The following is a 24,257-nucleotide window of genomic DNA, read 5'->3' as shown; positions in this document are numbered from 1 at the left end:
GGGAGAATAGTACTTTCCTGAAAATGAAATTAGAGTTTGATGTGTTCTAACACCAGCTAACTGAGACACGATGTTCTGTACGGCACCATCTTTAATTCTGCCTCGATTCGGATCATTTAAGCTCAGTTTATTTAGTGATTTTTTTTTTCCTATTAAAAGCTTGATGCTAATGCTCAACTCAAATGTGAACAAATGAGTTACTCTGCTGAGGTTTTGCTTCAGCTTGTTTACACTGCAAGAAGTCAAATTCTCAAGACTTTTCTCTCTCTTTTTTCTTGTCTTTTTGTCCTGTGCAAACATCCTTAAAGCAAGACATTTCCCAGAGAAGCGGATTTGATATTAATGCTTGGAAGAGAATCTATCCGGAATTAAAGTGTATTTTGTCTCTGTTTCATTTTTATTTAGTTTTATATTACTTGTTTTTAAATGTTTGATATCTTTATAATTCAATATTTTTTTGTGTGTTATTGCATTGAATTTATTTTAAACAAATGCATTTTTTCATTTAAATTTTATTTCACTTTTTTCTCTCGTTTTTGTTTAATATCTTTATATTCAATAGGCCTATATATATCTTTTGAAAAAGTGTACTTTTTCTTTGCATTTATTTTTTATTTAATTTTATTTCACTTGTTGTTTATGTTTAATATCTTTATATTCAAGGTTTAGTTTCTGAAAAAAGTGTTTTGTTATTGCATTTAATTTTTATTAATTTTATTTCTCTTGTTGTTTATGTTTAATATCTTTATATTCAAGGTTTAGTTTCTGAAAAATGCATTTTCTCTTTGCATTTAATTTGTATTCATTTTCTTTCTCTTGTTGTTTGTGTAATATCTTTGTATTCAAGATGGATTTTCTGAAAAAGTGTTTTTGTTATTGCATTGAATTTTTATTCAGTTATTTCACTAGTTTTCTCTTAATATTCAAGATGCGCTCCCTGAAAACAAGCCTTAATATCTGGCTTCTCCAGTAAATGTGTCTTGCTTTTAAGGATGTTTCACTGAAAGGTCTTCATGAAGAATATATTGAGTGCCTTTGCCATGTTGCTCAACATTCGGCGAGTGGCCGCCCACAGATGAGATCTTGCTAACCCTGCAGATGTGTGTGTGTGTGTGTGTGTGTGTGTCTGACAGCTCTGTTAATGGCTTTGAGTGTTCAGAGACGAATGCTGAATGAGTGAGCCAGATTTATCGTGTTATACGACAGCCTGGACTTTCTCCTGCCAGCCGAGACTCTGAACATTTCATTCATTTTAATGGAAGGAAAACACAAAGCCTGTTGTGTTTCTCACGGCGTCGTCACTGCCGGCACACAAACACCTCTGAAATTACAGTACTATGATTTGGCATTACTGTACAAATGCAGGAGTGAATCCACTGAGATCCACAGACACTCGTGAATATTAGCGGACACACGGATAACCATACCTCGGTTTGAGATCCCGTGCTCTTTTTGAGATATTAAAGAGATTGCATCGTGGTTTTGTAATCTTAATAATAGCCTAATATCTTGAAGATATCTGTAAGAAGTTTTTCACCAAAGGCTGCATTTATTTATGATCAAAAATACAGTAAAATTGTGAAAAATTATTAGAATTTAAAACAGCTGTTTTCTATGTGAATATATATTAAAGTGTAATTTATTCCTGTGATCAAAGCTGTATTTATTTGATCAAAAATACAGTAAAAATTGTGAAATATTATTTAAACAATTTAAAACAGCTGTTTTCTATGCAGCCTTTGATTTTAATAACATAAATGTTGAAATTAATGTTAACTAAGATTAATAAATGCTGTAGAAGTATTGTTCATTCTCAGTTCATGTTAACTAATGTTATCTAATGAACCCTATTGTAAAGTGTTACCAATATATTTAAAAGAAATAAAGCTGAATAGGTCTAGACTAGCTAATGAATTCTCAGAGTAAATAAACTTCATTTTATGATCTTAATGACATCCTAACATCTTGAAGATATTTGCTCTCCAAGGCTGCATTTATTTAATAAAAAATACTGTAAAAAGGGCTTCCGGTATACGTGCAGTAAATCATGATTCCTCTCTCCCACAGGCCGATCAATCCGACTGGAATTAAATCAGGAAAACGGTAAACATGGAAGATACGGTAAACACGAGTGCCGAAGCTCCCACAGGCCATCAGGAGGCACGGGAAGAGCTCGCCTGAGGATCCGTGACACATTGGGATTAACAGATTTGCGGTCGTGAGGATTACGACTTCTTTCAGCATGTTTGCACATTCGCTCACCTCAAGAATGATCCTTCAGATTCTCGCTTTGATTTGTGGAGTTACGCTCGTCGTTTGCCAGCAAGCACAATACACGACGGTGACCACGAATTACGGTAAGCTGCGCGGGTTGCGGGTGTCGTTGGCCAGTGAGATCCTGGGCCCCGTGGAGCAGTATCTGGGGGTCCCGTACGCGACGCCCCCTACTGGAGAACGCCGGTTTCAGGCCCCGGATCCGCCCTCGTCGTGGCCCGGGATCAGGAACGCCACACACTTCTCTCCGGTGTGTCCACAGTTCCTGGAGGACCGGCTCCTGCTCACGGACATGCTCCCGGTCTGGTTTACCGCAAACCTGGACACGGTAGCGACGTACGTGCACGACCAGAGCGAAGACTGTCTGTACCTCAATATCTACGTGCCCACAGAGGAAGGTATTATATTACTTATACACATACATATACATATATATAGTCAAACCAAAAATTATTCAGACACCTTCAACATTATCTCAGTTTATTCACTATAGTTTAGAAAATGGTAATAAAATATGAGCAGAACTCAGTTGATATTTGACTGGTTTTGTCCGTCCTTCTGTTAGACTGTCTCACACATGAATTATGTTGAATATCTGTCAGCTGTTAAATTTAACTACACAATTAGATAATACCAGTTTAGCTCAACCAATCACCAAGCAATGCTTCATTGTGTTCAGTCTGTGTGTAAAAAGAGCATTAGCAATTAAAGACAAAACACACTTCAGCAAAACATGATCAGCTCAAAGTGTCTGGATAATTTTTGCTCCCAATTTTGTATAAATGTCACTGGTAGTCGCTGTATGAAGAATATTTGGGTATAATATGTCACAGTTTACTTTATTTTGCTCTCCTCACTTACATAAATGAACTATAGTGTCCTGATCACACTAGTGAAAAAATATCATTACTGAATAATTTCTGGTTTGACTGTATATAAATATATAGGACAGAATGCGTGTTGAGTTCATTTTACCCAGCAAATTGGGTTGTTCAGTTAACCCAGCACACTGCTTTGACTCATGAACTTAAAAAAATAATAATACTCCACACAACCACTGGTTTGCATGATAATTTCTATCATATTTTACAGTATAGCATATTTTATATAGTTTTGAAGAAATATTGCACACATTTAAGCTCTTTTAGCAAATATTAGAAGTAAAAATTAAACATTTAGAAGTAATTCAAGTGTAATATATATATGTATACACATAGGGGTGTGCGATATTGACATTTAATCAATAAATCACATTAGAATAATAAGACACAATAGAGCTGTTACCAATCAAATGAAATCAGCATTAGATATTTGTGCTGGAAAACAAGACAGAAACACTGAGGAAGAACACAAACGTTGGATCAAATAGTAAATCGTTTTTTCACATTTCTTGGTATTGAAGAACTTATATTTATAATCAGCAGTTCTCATGCTTTCTCTTTGGATTGATTATTCCTCAATAAGGGACTGACTCAATAATGCAGCTTTGAAAGTGTGTGTATGAAACCTCAACATGCTCATCATTATATCTGTGTATTCGTGGGATTGCCGTGATCTTATGTGTGTGTATCCACTGGATGTTGTTTCTTATTTATCACATAGAGCAAAACAAAATATGCTGTTTGTTGGATTTGCGGTGACGTTTTAGTAATAGATTCATCGCCTCCAGGAGCAGAACATAATGAATCACATGATGAAATACTGTGATGCCAGAAAACATTAAATCTAAAAGTCGAGAGTGTTAGTCATGCAAATGTTGCTCTCAGTGACTCTCTCTCAGTGTTTAGAGTTACACTTCTTCAGTAGTCCACTTTAGACTAGTTCTGCTGACGATAAACTACTTTTACTACCAACCTATATCTATTCTAAAGATTATTATTATAGATTAAGAAGTTAGTTGACTTGCAAAGATACTTATAGTTAGCCAAATGTATTATTTTACGTTTGCTTGAAGACAGTTCACATTAATCTATGTTTGTTTGCCAACTTTATAAAGGAAGTAAATTAAAAATGCATTTATGTTTTTAGGGTTTTCTCAGAGTTCATGTAATAGTGTTTGATTTATGGATTTTGACCCATATAATGCACTATATTATATACATAATTAGTACAATTGTGTGACTATATAAGAGATTTTTTTCCCCACAATGTTTACTCCAAATCCACTAAAAAAATTGTATCATCATTAACAAAGCTCAAAATCTATATATATATAGATATATATATTTTAATGGAAAAGTTTATTGAACCTTTAGACAAAATCTAAAGAATTCTGTATTTTTGTCCTGTTTTCCATCTAAACATTCCTAATTCAAGATACATTTAAGTAATATGACTGAAGATGTTGAGTTCTGGAAAAAATATGCTTAAAACAAGAGCAAAAATCATGCCAGTGGGGTCAGAAAACTACATTCAAAAGCAAAACTGTTTCCAGTAGCAGATATCTGTTATTTTCTTAAGCACAAACTCAATTCATTTTGATACATAAAAAAAAAAAAAAAAAAAAGACTTAATATTTTAAGTCATTTTGCTTACCCAGTAAATCTCTATATAGGCCTATATATTTTTAAATGGATAAGTTTTTTGAACCTTTAGACAAAATCTAAAACAAAGTTTGCAAATGTTTTTTTGAGTATCATATTTGATCCATCTGGACTTTATGGCTCATATATTGAGAATATGGAGGAAAAAACAGCTCAATTTTATTCTTATCCTCAAACTGAGCAAAAATATGCAATTTGCTACAGATGCTGATATTAGAGATTCTGATGCTTGTAATGTAAATCAATGAGATCTTTATAACAGTATAGCAGATACTGACATAAAATGCTTATAAATATCAATATCTGCCAATAATATGTCTTTATGATATTTAAGCTTAGTTTTATGATCAAATCTCTGTAGTTTTAAACATATAATGCAATGCAATACAATGATGATCGAGAGACAAACAAATAAACCTTCCTCAAAGCCTGATGATCATATTTGATACTCATGATTTGTATGATAATGATGATGGATAATCAAGTAAACCTCAATTCAGTTGAAATATTACTAACAATATTAAAGTTATTCTTATGTTTACTCAGATTTAAAGACACGTGAAGCACAAGCTGAAGGAGGACGTTTGGACAATTAAAGACTTTTACCTGATAAAACAGTGGAAACTCTCAGTCAGACACAGGAGGACTGGAGAGATTGTGTGCAAGCAATGTTTTGATCATGTTGATCATTTATGCGCATTAAATATGATCCAAAATGATGAGAATGAGCTTGTGTTATTCTACGATCAGAGGTTTTATTGAATATATACAGTATAACTGCACACTCTCACCAGCAGCAGTTATATAAATATTTCATTTAATGCTGTTTATATGAAGATAAGTTTATTTTAATTAACATGAGAATGAGCGGCTGCATGGTTTTATGAAACTGAAGCTCTTTAAATTTTTTTTAAAAACACTCAATAATGCTCTTGGGAAACATGGTAACTTATAACGGTAAACATCCTCTCATTAAACACTACTTCATATTTCATGCTTAATGGAAACAGTCAGCAGTTTTTCATAATTGTCCAGCAAAAATCCCGTTTTACAGAGTTCCAGTTTGTTTTGGCCTAAATCTTCTGCCTAATGGAGACCATAATGACTTAATGGATGTAATATAAAACACTGGCAGCTAAAAGCACCGTAATGTCCTCAGTCGTCTTCGATTAAGTGCAAAATCTTCAAAACATTTCCTCTAAATGCACAGAAGGATCACAGACCGTAGATCAGTTCAATTAATGCAATAATTCACCAAAGATTCCGTCAGTATTTGCACCACAAAAAAACCTATTCTGTATTTTTGTCCCGTTTTCCATCTAAACGTTCCTAATTCAAGATACATTTAAGTAATATGACTGAAGATATTGAGTTCTGGAAAAAAAATAATGCTTGAAACAAGAACAAAAACCATGCCAGTGGGGTCAGAAAACTACATTCAAAGGCAAAACAAGGTTATTTTTCTGATTTTTTTCGTTTTAGGCTCAAACTCACTTAATTTTGATATATTTACTAAAAAAACAGGACTTAACATTTTAAGTAATTTTGCTTGTCCAGTAAATGTATCTTGATTAAAGAATGTTTAGATATTTGTACTGGAAAACAAGACTATACAACAAGGAATAACATCATTATTTTTACAGATCTGTATTCCCTTGTACGAGAGAGAGAGTGAGATAGAGAGAGGGAGAGAAGAGAGAGAGAGAGAGAGAGAGAGAGAGGGAGAGAAGAGAGAGAGAGAGAGAGAGAGAGAGAGAGGGAGAGAAGAGAGAGAGAAAGAGAGAGAGAGAGAGAGAGGGAGAGAGAGAGAGAGAGAGAGAGAAGAGAGAGAGAGAGAGAGAGGGAGAGAGAGAGAGAGAGAGAGAGAGAGAGAAGAGTGTAAAGACTGTATCAGTTGTTTGTATGAAGTGATTGTCTTCTTCCAGATACACACGATGACTCGGGTTTGAAGCCGGTCATGGTTTATATTCACGGCGGGTCGTACGTGGAGGGAACCGGGAACATGATCGATGGCAGTGTCCTCGCCAGCTATGGCAACGTGATCGTCGTCACTGTCAACTACAGGTTAGGAGTTTTAGGTGAGTCCTTGAATCCCACAAGTTCTTATTTTACATTGATTTTCAGAAGTCTGGGGTCAGTGTGATTTGTTTCAATACTCTGGTGCTCTTTTTTTTTTTTTTTACTTCACCGGAATGGAACAAAACTTGGTAAAGGTTTTGGCACTTGCTGTGTGAACACAAAAAAACATGGACATGATTCGAATAGGTTAAATGGGCCTAAAAAAAATTGTCGCACTTGTGCTTTAATACAAAATTAAAACAGTATTTTTTATGCATTTTTCAAAACAATAAACAATAAAATTCTATGACTTTTTTTTTTTTGATAAAATTTTGGAACTTTTTTCTCCTCAGCAATAATCTGCAAGAGTCTTTAAGACACAAAACTTTAGTCTTTTATCAAAAGCATTAAGATTTATGAGAGTTTAAGTTGGAAATTTCATTTTCATTTTCTAGTGAAAAAAAACCTATACTAAAATGTATTTAAAATACATTTATTTCAAGTTAGTTAAAATCTGTCATTTATGACCGCCACATGAAGAGCATCAGAAATTAATACTTTTATTCATCAATGACGCATTAAATGTGTCAAAAGTGACAGTAAAGACATTTATAATGTTACAAAAGATTCTATTTCAAGCTGTTTCTTTTAAACTTTCTATTCATCAAAGAATCCTGAGCAATAATGTATTCCAAATGTATGATGGTTTCCTCACAGATATGAAGCAGCAGAACTGTTTTCAGATGATAATCATAAATGTTTCTTGAGCATCAAATCCTCATATTAGAGTGATTTCTGAAGGATCATGTGACACTGAAGACTGGAGTAATGATGCTGAAAATTCAGCTTTGATCACAGGAATAAATTACACTTTACTATATATTCACATAGAGAACAGCTGATTTACATTATAATAATATTTCACTGTATTTACTGTATTTTTCATCAAATAAATGCAGCTTTGCTGAGCAGAAGAGACTTCTAAAACATTTGAAAAATCTTACACCAACTTTTTGAATGGTAGTGTACATGAAATATGAACAGACAAATATTTTTGCATATGTGCTCATTAACACTTTAGATTATGAAACCTGTTTAAGCTCTAGCTTTACTTTTACTCACAGTGCATAAATACATGAAGTTAGAAAGAGAAAACCTTCAGATCCTTCATTAAAGGATCTTTTATTTATTTGCGTCATGAAGGTGGCATTAAAAGTTCTGCCAAAAATAGATTTCCTCACTGAAAATAAACATTTCATTCCTTAAACTCATTGTCCTTGAACAAAAGAACACAGTGAGCATTAGAAAGCACATTCAGACACTAAGAATACTTATAAACACGAACACAAAGCAACTCAACTAGTTTGCAATCTAAGTGTGCAGATTTGCTTTTGTTTGTGATTTATTTACGTTGAATCCAAGTTTGTATTATTTATATTTTTGGTGCAGAACATATTTAATTTTCTCATCTGCTGTCAGTCAGTTTTGTATGTGGCAACCTTGATGAGTTCAGCCAATCGTGGGGCTGTTACTGGCTCTTCTTCTCATCGAGATATTGAAGCGGTTTAGTTTAAAGGTCTTGAGGTTCTTTGCACTGAAACAAAGACCTAGAATCCCACCGTGTGACATCATCTGTCTTTATGGAAGAAGAGAACATGAGGAATTAGATCCAAATCAGATTCAGTCGTAATGCTCTTTTGGTCATTATGATAAAGACGTTTTGTATCAAATGATGTGATACTTTGAACAAGGCATTCCCTTATTATTGAGTGTGTTCAGAATGATCTGGATGTAAGAGATTGACGTCTCTTGACTCTATTATAAAGTTCATGGTTCAAAGTCACCATATATTGTCCAAATATACACTACCTGTCAATAGTTTGGAAAGATTATGATTTTTTTTAAATAAGTCTTTAGTGAATAAGTAAAGTGGGATGAGTTTGTGTGTGTCAACCATTTTTGAAACATAAATTTGCTTGGTTGGAGTTTGGGTCGATGGGAAAGTGTGGGTCCTACGGCCAAACCAGTTGAGAACCACTGCTTTAGATGGACAATATTTCTCATTAACAGCCCTAGAAATTCCCTCCTTATCTCCTGGTTTTATTCTAAAAAACACTGGGTTAAAAACAACCCAATTTGTGTTGTTTTCAACCCAAGGGCTGGGTAAATATAGGACAGAACACATGTTGGGTTAATTTTACACAGCATACTGGGTTGATATATTTTTATTATAGTACTAGCTTTAAAAAAAAAAAAAAATTATTGTTTACAGATTTACTTTTTATAAACGTTTTAAACAAATACTCCACACAACCACTGGTTTGCATGATAATTCCTTTATTTTCGATCATACTTTACAGTATAGCATATTTTATATAGTTTTGAATACATATTGCATACATTTAAGCTCGTTTAACAAATATTAGAAGTAAAAATTTAACATTCAGAAGTAATTAAAGTGTAACGGACCAGTCTCTTGTTTCCTCCGTAACGGCGCCAGATCTCATGTCGTGTTCAGCGGAGGAACTTCAGACGCCGTCCTGCGTTTCACTCGTAGCCGAAATATACTATGACTCCATAACCTGTCCATAAACGATCAGTCTACAGTTCTGAGAACATGTTTGAACATCAGTTCTGAAATGCATGTTTCTAAGCATATGTATTCTGTATCTTTTTAAAAAATAAAATCATAAAATTTTAAGCAAGGCATCACGCGTAAAGATCGACGGGACACTCGTGACTCACATCGCGCCCCTGTATGTTGCTTTGCATAAAATAAAACGATATACAGAAAAATAACATATTTATAGAAAAAATAATGTACGCAAACCTGTATTTTACCAAAGACACGCACCAACTTGACGGAGCTTCACTGCTCTCTCCTGAAGAGGTCGCAAAAAGCCCGCAATAAATAACTCAACCCCTGGGTTGTTACGTCTGACCCAGGATCTGGGTTACACAAAAACTACCCAAACACTGGGTTGTTACGTCTGACCCAGGATCTGTGTTACACAAAATCTACCCAAACACTGGGTTGTTACGTCTGACCCAGGATCTGTGTTACACAAAATCTACCCAAACACTGGGTTGTTACGTCTGACCCAGGATCTGGGTTACACAAAATCTACCCAAACACTGGGTTGTTACGTCTGACCCAGGATCTGGGTTACACAAAAACTACCCAAACACTGGGTTGTTACGTCTGACCCAGGATCTGTGTTACACAAAATCTACCCAAACACTGGGTTGTTACGTCTGACCCAGGATCTGGGTTACACAAAATCTACCCAAACACTGGGTTGTTACGTCTGACCCAGGATCTGGGTTACACAAAAACTACCCAAACACTGGGTTGTTACGTCTGACCCAGGATCTGAGTAACACAAAAACTACTCAAACACTGGGTTGTTACGTCTGACCCAGGATCTGAGTAACACAAAAACTACCCAAACACTGGGTTGTTACGTCTGACCCAGGATCTGGGTAACACAAAAACTACCCAAACACTGGGTTGTTACATCTGACCCAGGATCTGGGTAACACAAAAACTACTCAAACACTGGGTTGTTACGTCTGATCCAGGATCTGTGTTACACAAAAACTACCGAAACACTGGGTTGTTACGTCTGACCCAGGATCTGGGTTACACAAAAACTACTCAAACACTGGGTTGTTACGTCTGATCCAGGATCTGGGTAACACAAAAACTACTCAAACACTGGGTTGTTACGTCTGACCCAGGATCTGGGTTACACAAAAACTACCCAAACACTGGGTTGTTACGTCTGATCCAGGATCTGGGTTACACAAAAACTACTCAAACACTGGGTTGTTACGTCTGACCCAGGATCTGGGTAACACAAAAACTACCCAAACACTGGGTTGTTACGTCTGACCCAGGATCTGGGTAACACAAAAACTACTCAAACACTGGGTTGTTACGTCTGACCCAGGATCTGGGTTACACAAAAACTACCCAAACACTGGGTTGTTACGTCTGATCCAGGATCTGGGTTACACAAAAACTACTCAAACACTGGGTTGTTACGTCTGACCCAGGATCTGGGTAACACAAAAACTACCCAAACACTGGGTTGTTACGTCTGATCCAGGATCTGGGTAACACAAAAACTACCCAAACACTGGGTTGTTACGTCTGACCCAGGATCTGGGTAATACAAAAACTACTCAAACACTGGGTTGTTACGTCTGACCCAGGATCTGTGTTACACAAAAACTACCGAAACACTGGGTTGTTACGTCTGACCCAGGATCTGGGTAACACAAAAACTACCCAAACACTGGGTTGTTACGTCTGACCCAGGATCTGGGTAATACAAAAACTACTCAAACACTGGGTTGTTACGTCTGACCCAGGATCTGTGTTACACAAAAACTACCGAAACACTGGGTTGTTACGTCTGACCCAGGATCTGGGTAACACAAAAACTACCCAAACACTGGGTTGTTACGTCTGACCCAGGATCTGGGTAATACAAAAACTACTCAAACACTGGGTTGTTACGTCTGACCCAGGATCTGTGTTACACAAAAACTACCGAAACACTGGGTTGTTACGTCTGACCCAGGATCTGGGTAACACAAAAACTACCCAAACACTGGGTTGTTACGTCTGACCCAGGATCTGGGTTACACAAAAACTACCCAAACACTGGGTTGTTACGTCTGACCCAGGATCTGGGTAATACAAAAACTACTCAAACACTGGGTTGTTACGTCTGACCCAGGATCTGTGTTACACAAAAACTACCGAAACACTGGGTTGTTACGTCTGACCCAGGATCTGGGTAACACAAAAACTACCCAAACACTGGGTTGTTACGTCTGATCCAGGATCTGGGTTACACAAAAACTACTCAAACACTGGGTTGTTACGTCTGACCCAGGATCTGGGTAACACAAAAACTACCCAAACACTGGGTTGTTACGTCTGACCCAGGATCTGGGTAACACAAAAACTACTCAAACACTGGGTTGTTACGTCTGATCCAGGATCTGGGTAACACAAAAACTACCCAAACACTGGGTTGTTACGTCTGATCCAGGATATGGGTAACACAAAAACTACTCAAACACTGGGTTGTTACGTCTGACCCAGGATCTGGGTTGCACAAAAACTACTCAAACACTGGGTTGTTACGTCTGACCCAGGATCTGGGTAACACAAAAACTACCCAAACACTGGGTTGTTACGTCTGACCCAGGATCTGGGTTGCACAAAAACTACTCAAACACTGGGTTGTTACGTCTGACCCAGGATCTGGGTTGCACAAAAACTACTCAAACACTGGGTTGTTACGTCTGACCCAGGATCTGGGTAACACAAAAACTACTCAAACACTGGGTTGTTACGTCTGACCCAGGATCTGTGTTACACAAAAACTACTCAAACACTGGGTTGTTACATCTGACCCAGGATCTGGGTTGCACAAAAACTACTCAAACACTGGGTTGTTACGTCTGACCCAGGATCTGGGTAACACAAAAACTACCCAAACACTGGGTTGTTACGTCTGACCCAGGATCTGGGTAACACAAAAACTACCCAAACACTGGGTTGTTACGTCTGACCCAGGATCTGGGTAACACAAAAACTACCCAAACACTGGGTTGTTACGTCTGACCCAGGATCTGGGTAACACAAAAACTACTCAAACACTGGGTTGTTACGTCTGACCCAGGATCTGTGTTACACAAAAACTACTCAAACACTGGGTTGTTACATCTGACCCAGGATCTGGGTTGCACAAAAACTACTCAAACACTGGGTTGTTACGTCTGACCCAGGATCTGGGTAACACAAAAACTACCCAAACACTGGGTTGTTACGTCTGATCCAGGATCTGGGTAACACAAAAACTACTCAAACACTGGGTTGTTACGTCTGACCCAGGATCTGTGTTACACAAAAACTACTCAAACACTGGGTTGTTACATCTGACCCAGGATCTGGGTTGCACAAAAACTACTCAAACACTGGGTTGTTACGTCTGACCCAGGATCTGGGTAACACAAAAACTACCCAAACACTGGGTTGTTACGTCTGACCCAGGATCTGGGTAACACAAAAACTACTCAAACACTGGGTTGTTACGTCTGACCCAGGATCTGGGTAACACAAAAACTACTCAAACACTGGGTTGTTACGTCTGACCCAGGATCTGTGTTACACAAAAACTACTCAAACACTGGGTTGTTACATCTGACCCAGGATCTGGGTAACACAAAAACTACTCAAACACTGGGTTGTTACGTCTGACCCAGGATCTGGGTAACACAAAAACTACCCAAACACTGGGTTGTTACGTCTGACCCAGGATCTGGGTAACACAAAAACTACCCAAACACTGGGTTGCTACGTCTGACCCAGGATCTGGGTAACACAAAAACTACCCAAACACTGGAAAATAACCCCAAATATTTACTCAAAAGGCTCAACCCAGGATTTGGGTAGAAAAAATAACCCAAGATGTTTCTGAGTGTTCAGTACTTCAGAGACTCGGAGTGTTTTCCAGCAGGGACAGATTGACTGATGCTGTAGCAGATCAAGACTCGAGGTCCAAGGAGAATCGACACAGCAAACTAAAGACCCGTCTTCATCTGACAGTGTGTTTGAACAAGCTGTGTCTCATGTTCCTTCTGCAGCGTCTCATCCTCTCACAGAGAAATCCTTCTGACACTTTTGTGTCATCGCAAGTCAAAATATTTATGTCAAAAAAGATGGGCATAATTCACTGATCTATGTGGAAGATGTTGTCGTCTGCAGATAACAGAGCTCAATTAAAGCTTTTCTTTTTTATATTCTCTACTTTCTATTTCTGTAATGCTGTTTTGGAACAAAACCACATAGTAAAAACTTAATTGATTTGAAATACACTATCGTTCAAAAGTTTGGTGTTGGGAAGATTTTTTAATGTTTTGAAAGGCTCTTCTGCTCTGCAAGGCGGCATTTACAGTATATGATGAAAAATACAGTAAAAATTGTGAGATATTATTATAATGCAAATCAGCTGTTTTCTATGTGAATATATAGTAAAGTGTAATTTATTACTGTGATCAAAGCTGAATTTTCAGCATCATTACTCCAGTCTTCAGTGTCACATGATCCTCCAGAAATCACTCTAATATGATGATTTGATGCTCGAGAAACATTTATGATTATTATCAATGTTGAAAACAGTTCATATTTGTGTGATTTAGTGTCTGTTTTCAGGTATCTGTGATGATTTTTAAAATAAATGTCTTTACTGACATTTTTGATCAATTTAATGCGTCCTTGCTGAATAAAAGTGTTAAAAAAATCCTACACTTTTGAATGGTTGTGTATATAATATCTCTTAGGCGGTAAAATAGGCCACGATTTAAGTAAATATTGGGATGTCTTTATCAAATATAACTGAAACATTCTTTAATCAAGAAGGCCGAAGCAAAATTACAAATAAAGTCTTATTTTCTGAAAATTGTATCAAAATGAAGTGAGTTTCTGCTTTAAAACAAGAACAAATATCTGTCAATCGGGTCAGAAAAATAAACTTAATTCAAAGTGAAAATAAGTTTATTTTTCTGACCCCATTGGCAGATATTTGTTCTAGTTTTAAGCAGAAACTCACTTCATTTCTCAGTAAACAAGGCTTAATATCAGTCATTGTTCTTCTCCAGTAAATGTGTCTTGATTTATGAATGTGCTGGAAAACGAGACTGAGGAAGAACATCATTTGTTTTCTGCAGATGTTTGTTGTTGTCAGTGAATAAAACCGTGTTCATTTGTTCATTGTTTGTAATGAACTCTGTCTGTAAATGCTTGACATATTAATTCAAAGAACTAAAGTTCATCTTTAGAGCCTGTAAGGTTTTTTTTTTTTTTTTTTTTATGTGCACATTTTATAGGGTAAATCATTTTTCTGAACATCTCTTGCTTCTTTGAGGAAAACTGTATTATATTTTTACATTTTCTGTTTTCACTTTAATTTTAGTTCATGTCTTTATAGTTTTTGTTCATTTTTATTTATTCGTTTTTTTTTGTTTTTTTTTTGTATTTCAAATTCAAGCCTTAGAAACTTGCTTAAATAAAATGTATCTATTGTATTTTAATACATTGTTTTATTTCAGTTAGTGTATATTTTCTTTCATGCAACACATTTTTTATGGTTTTAGTTTTAGTGGATGATAGTCTGATAAAAGTCTTCTGCACAATATAATGTTTACAGTGTAAATAACGGAAGCAAACAGACCCTGTGACGGGAAAACGAGGCACGTTTATCGTGTGATAAATGCTGATTCCCTCTCTGCATTTTGCCACAAAATTAACCGATGACATCAGAACCCTCTCGTTAGACATCAGATGCTAAAGAGCTCGTTTAGCTCCTCTCTGTCACAGATAACCAGGCTCTTCTCTAGGTGTGTAACAGCCAAAGCTTTGTCTTAATGTTTGCACGGCTCATTGAAGGACGAGGCGAAGTGTTTATTGCTCAGGAATAAATTGCCCAGTTGAAAGTCCTACATCACTGAAGAGGACTTCAATTAACCTTTATCAAGCGCTGGCCTGGAGTCAGGAGATATATGCATCATGGGTGAAGGTCAGCCAAAGCGTTTTTTATTTGTGCACCGCTGGAATTAATAATGCAACGGCCTCAGAGATGCTTGTATACGTTTCAGAAAGCTCATCAATAAATAACACACAAAATCCACCTTTTGTATATTCATTGAACTTTTATTTTTTAATGCGAGCGGAAGGAAGCCTAAACGCCGGTGAAGAAGCATTAACAGGTGTTTAACGCTGCGCTAATGCATCGACACGCGCGTTTATGATGGATGATAGTGTTGATCCTCAAGGGCAGATTCAAGGGAAAATGAGTTTGCCGTTTCATATCTTGAGCTGATCCTGATACGTACATTGAGAACGATTGAAAACGCTTTAAAGGTTCTGCTGGACGTGACATAACCACTGAAAACTAGCGAAATGAACATAAATTAAGTGCTAATGTTTACCTGCGATCAAAACAATGTTCCTGCATGTTTTGTTTGAAGAAATACCTGAAGGTTTTGATACATTTTTCAGTTAACAAGTCTTAATATCTTTAATATCTCCAGTAAATGTGATATAAGAATGTTTAGATATTTGTGCTGGAAAACAAGACAGAAACACTGAGGAAGAACATAATTTTTTGCCGTTTGAATTCATGATATACAGTGTGAGGACCTGAAACTTTTAAAAAATAATGTTTTTTCCCCCTAGAAATGCCATAAAATAACCAGTTTTCAGTGATCAGTTCTTAAAATAACCATTTTCATTTTCTTAAAACATTTTAATAATTTAAAAGAACCTTTTTCTACTATAAGGAACCTTTATGGTTCATTGATGACAATAAAGAACTGTTATTTTAGATTTAAGGAACACGCCGACTTTTTGAGACTTTATATTATTCCCCGTATCCCCCAGAGTTAGATAAGTCCACACACACCCTTCTCATCTCCGTGCGTGCCGTAACTCTGTCTGACGCACCCACCGCTAGCCTAGCTTAGCACAAAGACTGGAGGTAAATGGCTCCAGCTAGCATACTGCGCCCAATAAGTGACAAAATAACACCAACATTTTCCTATTTACATGTTGTGTTTTGTATAGTCACAGCGTGTACGAATAACAAGGTCACATGAGACACAGCCATCTTCTAACTGTATACACACTGGGAACTATATTCTCAGAAGGTGAAGCACTGCTACTTCTGCGGAGTGATTTACTCCAACTCTGAGCGAACTAGCAGTGCTTCGCCTTCTGAGAATATAGTTCCCAGTATGTATACGGTTAGAAGATGGCTGTGTCTGTAGTGAAATATGCAGCATCCCAAATAAAATCTCTTATGAATGTGTGTACGTGCCTCTGAACATCCGAGCGTGTGTCCAGTTCTCCAGTTCTTGATCTTCCAGATGTTGTTGTGTTGCAGGTTTCCTCAGCACTGGAGATCAGGCAGCGAAAGGCAACTACGGTCTGCTGGACCAGATCCAGGCTCTGCGCTGGGTGAAGGAGAACATCCAGGCCTTCAACGGGGATCCCGAGCGAGTGACGATATTCGGCTCGGGAGCAGGAGCCTCATGTGTCAGTCTGCTGACCCTCTCACACTATTCTGAAGGTCTGTTGAAGATTGAGGCATTATAACCTTCATCCTTCCCTCGCGGGTCAAAATGACCCGAAGCCCTAAAATTATCCTTTTTTTTTTTGTCCTGAAAGTTTATTTCAGTTAATTTTGATAATATTTTTTAATGCAATTTTTTGGGAGATTTTTATTTTATTTTTAATTGAATTTACCTTTAAATGACTAGATCTGATCAATAAATAATAAATAAATAGTAATTTAAGCACATTCCTCACATTCTTTAACAACTTAAATTCAAAATAACTCACCATTTCATGCATAAACCTTTTAATACAGCTCAAATATCTTAAATTGAGTGTCTTTGCCGAAAAAAAAAATATATATAACTTGATATTTGACTGTAGCCACTAGATGGCCTTATATCTCTATATGGAGCAAATGAGCTGTTCCGCTGGGTCCTAAAGTCAGTTTAATAATCTTGTTTTCCCTTTGAATTAATTAGATTTTTCTGACCCCATTGGCAGATATTTGTTCTTGATTTAAGCATAAACTCACTTTATTTTTACACATTTTTCAGAAAACAAGTAATTTTGCTTCTCCAGTAAATGTTTAAAGTACCCCTGTAATCAATCGTTTTATCCCTTAAACCAGGGTTCACCAATCTCGGCCCTGGAGGGCCGCTGTCCTGCAGAGTTTAGCTCCAACCCCAATTAAACACACCTGAACCAGCTAATCAAGGTCTCACTAGGCATACTAGAAACTTTCAAACAGGTGTGTTGGAGCTGGTTGGAGCTAAACTCTGCAGGACAGCGGCCCTTCAGGACCGAGATTGGTGAACCCTGCCTTAAACTCATCTTTGATCACCAAAATCTCTTCATCCCTTAAAATATCTTGAATGTAACTCGACACCCTTGCCTCATTTAGTATGCGTGGTTCTATGAATATGCAAATGAGCCCCGCCTCCACTCACTCACTCAGCTCAGAGATCCACTGGTTGATGATCACACGTTGATCTGATTGGTTACAAGGTAGTTTGTGACGTCAGAAACACCAGCGATTTCAAAGCGTGTTTTTGAGACTGTCTTTGGTTCACTGCAGTTTTAAGGAGGAAATACTCAGCAATGGAGTCGACTTATGAATTTACACATGGTTTGTCTTAAAGCATATTAAAAACACCACATAGACATATAAACAACATTAAAAGCTGGATATTCACCACAGCGGGACTTTAAACATTTTGGCTTTCAAAAAAGAGTCATCAGAAAAATCCTTAAATTAAGTGTTTCATGACTCTAACACTGAGTGTTTGTGTCTCAGATCTGTTTCAGAAAGCAATCATTCAGAGTGGCACGGCTCTCTCCAGCTGGGCCGTCAACTACCAGCCGGCCAAATACACACGCATGCTGGCCGAGAAGGTCGGCTGCAACGAGGACGACACGGTGGAGCTGGTCCAATGCCTCCAAAACAAAAACTACAAGGAGCTCATCGAACAAAACATCACCCCTGCCAAATACCACATCGCATTCGGACCCGTGATCGACGGAGACGTCATTCCCGACGACCCGCAGATCCTCATGGAGCAAGGAGAGTTCCTCAACTACGACATCATGCTGGGAGTCAACCAGGGCGAGGGATACAAGTTCGTGGACGGGATCTTAGACAGTGAGGACAGAATAACCGGAAACGACTTTGAGTTCGCAATTTCAGAATTCGTCGACCACTTGTATGGCTATCCGGAAGGAAAAGACACCCTGCGGGAAACCATAAAGTTCATGTACACGGATTGGGCGGACAGGGAAAACCCGGAGATGCGCAGGAAAACGTTGGTTGCGCTTTTCACGGATCACCAGTGGGTGGCGCCGGCCGTGGCCACAGCGGATCTGCACGCTCAATACGGGTCGCCCACCTACTTTTACGCGTTTTACCACCATTGCCAGAGCGATATGAAACCGGCCTGGGCCGATTCTGCACACGGAGACGAACTTCCCTACGTTTTCGGCATTCCCATGATCGGACCCACGGATCTGTTCAACTGCAACTTTTCCAAGAATGACATTATGCTGAGCGCCGTGGTCATGACGTACTGGACTAACTTTGCCAAAACTGGGTGAGTACGTGACGCATGCGTTTACATGAACTAAATTAATTAGTAGAGAAAATACATAAGCACCTCACTGCAAAAAATATCGTCTTACTCTTGTTTTTCTATACAAATATCTAAATATTCGTAAATCAAGATACATTTACTTGCCGCAGGAATTTAAATTTGATTAAAATTGATTTTAAAAGTATGAATAAATTATTATTAATATATTAAAATAACCTAATTCTGTATTAAAATGTAAAAAAATGACTTGTTTGTATTAAAGAACATACAGTTCTGTAAAACAGAAAAATAACTTCTAGAATCAAAAAATGATTCATGGTTATTTCATGGAATATATTTAATAAATAAATATTTATTTTTAATCAATAAATAAATAAACTTAACATATTTAATGTATTAAATTATTTTACCACATACCTTTATTTTATTTTATTTTATTATTTTAGAAATAATAATAAGAAATAATAGACATTGCTGAAGTAAATTTTAGTCATAGTTTGACTTATTTTAGTGCAGTACACTGACACGAATCAAATGAAACATGAATTAATAAATTAAATCTGTGACTTGTCTATTTTAACTTAAATGCCTATAGTATTTCATAGGCAAAGTTCATTTTGGCTTCACATAAAAATTATGATATTGGAAGATATTTTTTTTTTATGATTTAAGAAGATATTTGTGCTGGAAAACAAGACAAAAATATTGAGTAGAAAATATATATTTTTGTTACAATATACAGTATTGCCTTGATTAATAAAATGCATATTGAGATGTACAGTTGTGGCCAAAAGTGACGTCCGGCCTAGGAAAAATTTACATCTTCATCCTTTATTCAAATATTGTTAAATATTTTGTAGTCATATTGCTATACACTATGTATTGTGTATAGTTCACCCAAAATTAATTTTTTTTATTGTCAGTTCTACATTAAACTACTATATATAATGTTGAATATAATGTATAATAATGCAACGGGGGAATATTTGTGTGTCCTGATAATGCCAAATGTCTGATGTTACCAGTAAAAAGTGGCTTACATTATTTTAAACACATCTAGTCAGTGACAGAGTTCAAGCATTTGTCTAAAATAATTCTGTATTTTCAGCTTCAGAATCATGAATATTGTTATTCTGGCGTCTCTATTGTCCTGTGCATTGGGTTTCAGCACCAAGTCCAAGCATATTCATTTGCACCCACAATGTAAAACCAAATTTAGCATTTTAATCAACAGTACATTTTTTGTGAACCTTTTACCATATGTCTTGGAGTATCGCACTAATATCGTATCGTGATATGTATCGAATCGTGACATGAGGGTCTCGTTACACCCCTAATATACACAGCCTTGCTGAGCAGAAGAGCCTTTCAGAAACACAAATAATCTTACCGATCCAAAACTTTTGACTGGTAGTGTGTATTGCACATTAAAGGCATATTGTATTGCTCTACTTCACAGAGACCCAAATCAACCAGTTCCTCAAGACACAAAGTTCATCCACACTAAACCGAACCGCTTTGAGGAGGTGGCCTGGTCGAAGTACAACCCTAAAGACCAGCTGTACCTTCACATCGGCCTGAAGCCTCGTGTTCGCGACCACTACAGAGCCACCAAAATCGCCTTCTGGTTGGAGTTAGTGCCACACTTGCACAACATCAACGAACTCTTCCAGTACGTCTCGTCGACGACTAAAATCCCACCGCAAGACACGACGCCTTTCTCCTACACCAAACGCTTATCCAATAAACTCTGGCCTTCGACCACTCGCCATCCTCCCGCTCCTCCAGCAAACACCAAACAGATGTCGGATCAGCAGAAAACATCGGAGCACGCCGACGGGACGGTCATCATTGAAGCGCGGGATTATTCCACCGAACTGAGCGTGACGATCGCCGTCGGTGCTTCGCTTCTCTTCTTAAACATCCTTGCGTTCGCGGCGCTTTACTACAAAAAGGACAAACACCGGCTAGAGTCGAGTCGCAGACTGAGTCCTCCGAGAAACCTAGCGAACGACATTCCCCGCGTGCCGAGCGAAGAGTTGATGTCCCTGCAGATGAAACAACTCGACCACGACCACGATCACGATCACGACTGCGATTCGCTGCACGGCCACGACATGATCCACCTGAGCTGTCCGCCCGATTACGCGCTCACATTGCGCCGGTCGCCCGACGACGTGCCGCTAATGGCTCCGAACACCATCACGATGATTCCCAGCTCTTTCGCGGGAATGCAGCCGTCGTATCACAACCCGTTTAACGCGTTCGGGAACAGCACTCCGAGCAGCACAGGTCTCCCTCACGGACACTCCACCACGCGAGTATAACGGACTCTTCGATGCGCACCCAAACGCTGAGGGTGTTATTTTGCTACAGACTCTTTTATGAATTAAGTAATGTTACACTTATTAACCTGTATAATGTGATCAGTGAATGTAATCATTTTTCGCATTCATGGTACAGCGACCGAAGCACTCAAAAAATATGATTACGTAAATTAAGGAATATTATTTGCATCCTGATTTCCTGATTAACGTGTGAGACGATTTATCGATTTATCGTGGCATTGCAGCACAAATACCTGCATCTCAAGGCCCGTTCACATCAAGCATGATAACGATAAAAATATAGATCGTTTTAAATGTAAAAGTCTGACTTTTCAGAACGACTTTTTTCTAGCTGATGAATGATAAAAACATTGACAGCTAATCGGAATCCATCCTTCTTTAAAGAGCGTGAGCATTTAAAGCGACAGAACACAAAACTGCAGCTCTTTTAATAGAATTGTGCGTTTGTGTGGATCTTAATATAGTTATCGTTATAGTTTTGATGTCAAACCTTCAGGCCTTACGCATAGATATCATGTTCAGACACATGTCGGATTTTTAACCACTCAGAATGCCCCAGCAACCGCCTAGCAACCACCCAGCATGCCCCAGCAACCACCTAGCAACCACCTAGAATGCCCCCAACAAACGCTTAGCAACCACCCAGAACACCCCAGCAACCGCCCAGCAAACACCCAGAACACCCCAGCAATCACCCAGAACGCCCCAGCAACCGCCTAGCAACCACCGAGAACGTCCCAGCAACCGCCTAGCAACCACCCAGAAGCCCCAGCAAACGCCTAGCAAACACCCAGAACACCCCAGCAACCACCAAGAACACCCCAGCAACCACTCAGAACGCCCCAGCAACCACCTAGCAACCACCCAGCAGCCACCCAGAATGCCCCGAGCAACAGCCTAGCAACCACCCAGAACACCCCTAGCAACCGCCTAGCAACCACCCAGAACGTCCCAGAACAACCTAGCAACCACCCAGAATGCCCCAGCAACCTCCTAGCAAACACCCAAGCAACCACCTAGCAACCACCCAGAACACCCCAGCACCCCACATTGCGCCGGTCGCCCGATGACGTGCCGCTAATGGCTCCGAACACCATCACGATGATTCCCAGCTCTTTTGCCGGAATGCAGCCGTCGTATCACAACCCGTTTAACGCGTTCGGGAACAGCACTCCGAGCAGCACGGGTCTCCCTCACGGACACTCCACCACGCGAGTATAACGGACTCTTCGATGCGCACCCAAACGCTGAGGGTGTTATTTTGCTACGGACTCTTTTATGAATTAAGTAACGTTACACTTATTAACCTGTATGTGATCAGTGAATGTAATAATTGTTTGCATTCATGGTACAGCGACCGAAGCACTCAAAAAAATATGATTACGTAAATTAAGGAATATTATTTGCATCCTGATTTCCTGATTAACGTGTGAGACGATTTATTGATTTATTGTGGCATTGCAGCACAAATACCTGCATCTCAAGGCCCGTTCACACCAAACATGATAACGATAAAAATATAGATCGTTTTAAATGTAAACGAACAATAACGGCATAGAGGAACAATATCAGTGGAATCACTTTCAGAACAACTTTTTTCCAGCTGATGAATGATAAAAACATTGACAGCCAATCAGAATCCATCCTGCTTTAAAGAGCGTGAGCATTTAAAGCGACAGCCAACAAAACTGGAGCACTTATAATAGAATTGTTCGTTGGTGTGGATGCTAATATAGTTATCGTTATAGTTTTGATATCAGCACTTCCGGCCTGATGTACAGATCTCATATTCAGACATGTGTCAGATTTTTAACCACCCAGAACGCCCCAGCAACCGCCTAGCAACCACCCAGAATCCCCCAGCAATCACCTAGCAACCATCCAGAATGCCCCAGCAACCGCCTAGCAACCACCCAGAATGCCTCAGCAACTGCCTATCAACCGCCCAGAATTCCCTAGCAGCCACCCAGAAAACCCCAGCAACCGCATAGCAACCACCCAGAACACACCAGCAACCGCCTAGCAACCACCCAGAACACCCCAGCAACTGCCTAGCAACCACCCAGAATCCCCCAGCAATCACAAAGAACACCCCAGCAACCGCCTAGCAATCACCCAGAAAACCCACCAACTGCCTAGCAACCACCCAGAACACCCCAGCAACCGCCTAGCAACCACCCAGAACGCCTGAGCAACCACCAAGAACGCTTCAGCAACCGCCTAGCAACCACCCAGAAACCCCCAGCAACCACCCAGAACACCCCAGCAACCGCCTGGCAACCACCCAGAATCCCCCAGCAATCACAGAGAACACCCCAGCAACTGCCTAGCAAGCAACCACCCAGAACGCCCCAGCAACCACCTAGCAACCACCCAGAATTCCCCAGCAACCGCCTAACAACCACCCAGAATGCCCCAGCAACCACCTAGCAACCACCCAGAATTCCCCAGCAACTGCCTAGCAACCACCCAGAACACCCCAGAAATCACCTTGCAAACACCCAGAATGCCCCAGCAACCGCCTAGCAACCACCCAGAACAGCCCAGCAACCACCCAGAACAGCCCAGCAACCGCCTAGCAACCACCCAGATCAGCCCAGCAACCGCCTAGCAACCTAGCAGTGATCGTGCCTGGAGTGAACGGGCCTTAACTCGTGTAACTGCCTGTGAAAGCAGCAGGTGAATGTGTGAACATGTTATTGATTGTGACAGCCGTAATTCACGAGTGATGGAGAAGATCAGGCGTATATGCAGATTTAAACTCAGATCATAGTAACACACCGAACGCCGCCAAGAACCGGCCGACGGGACCGGT

At 39.0% G+C, this 24,257-nt stretch overlaps 1 protein-coding gene across 2 annotated transcripts; it reads left to right on the top strand.

Annotated features, from left to right (window-relative positions):
- The first annotated feature begins 2,331 nt into the window (after nucleotides 1-2,331).
- On the top strand, nucleotides 2,332-21,553 carry nlgn4xb (neuroligin 4 X-linked b). 2 transcript variants are annotated; one of them, XM_084122868.1, is made up of 5 exons: nucleotides 2,332-2,672; nucleotides 6,743-6,895; nucleotides 16,838-17,023; nucleotides 18,305-19,094; nucleotides 20,554-21,553. In XM_084122868.1, exons 1-5 carry the CDS (start codon nucleotides 2,567-2,569, stop codon nucleotides 21,419-21,421), a joined length of 2,103 nt encoding a protein of 700 aa, XP_083978994.1. In that variant the 5' UTR covers nucleotides 2,332-2,566; the 3' UTR covers nucleotides 21,422-21,553. The 2 variants fall into 2 exon arrangements, with proteins under 2 accessions (XP_083978994.1, XP_083978995.1); XM_084122869.1 differs by having other exon boundaries at nucleotides 2,332-2,711.
- The last annotated feature ends 2,704 nt before the right edge of the window (nucleotides 21,554-24,257 follow it).

The sequence above is a fragment of the Abramis brama genome, assembly GCF_963993115.1.
Source record: "Abramis brama genome assembly, chromosome: 8".
Taxonomy (NCBI): Eukaryota; Metazoa; Chordata; class Actinopteri; order Cypriniformes; family Leuciscidae; genus Abramis; species Abramis brama.
This window is presented reverse-complemented; position numbering and strand designations above follow the sequence as displayed.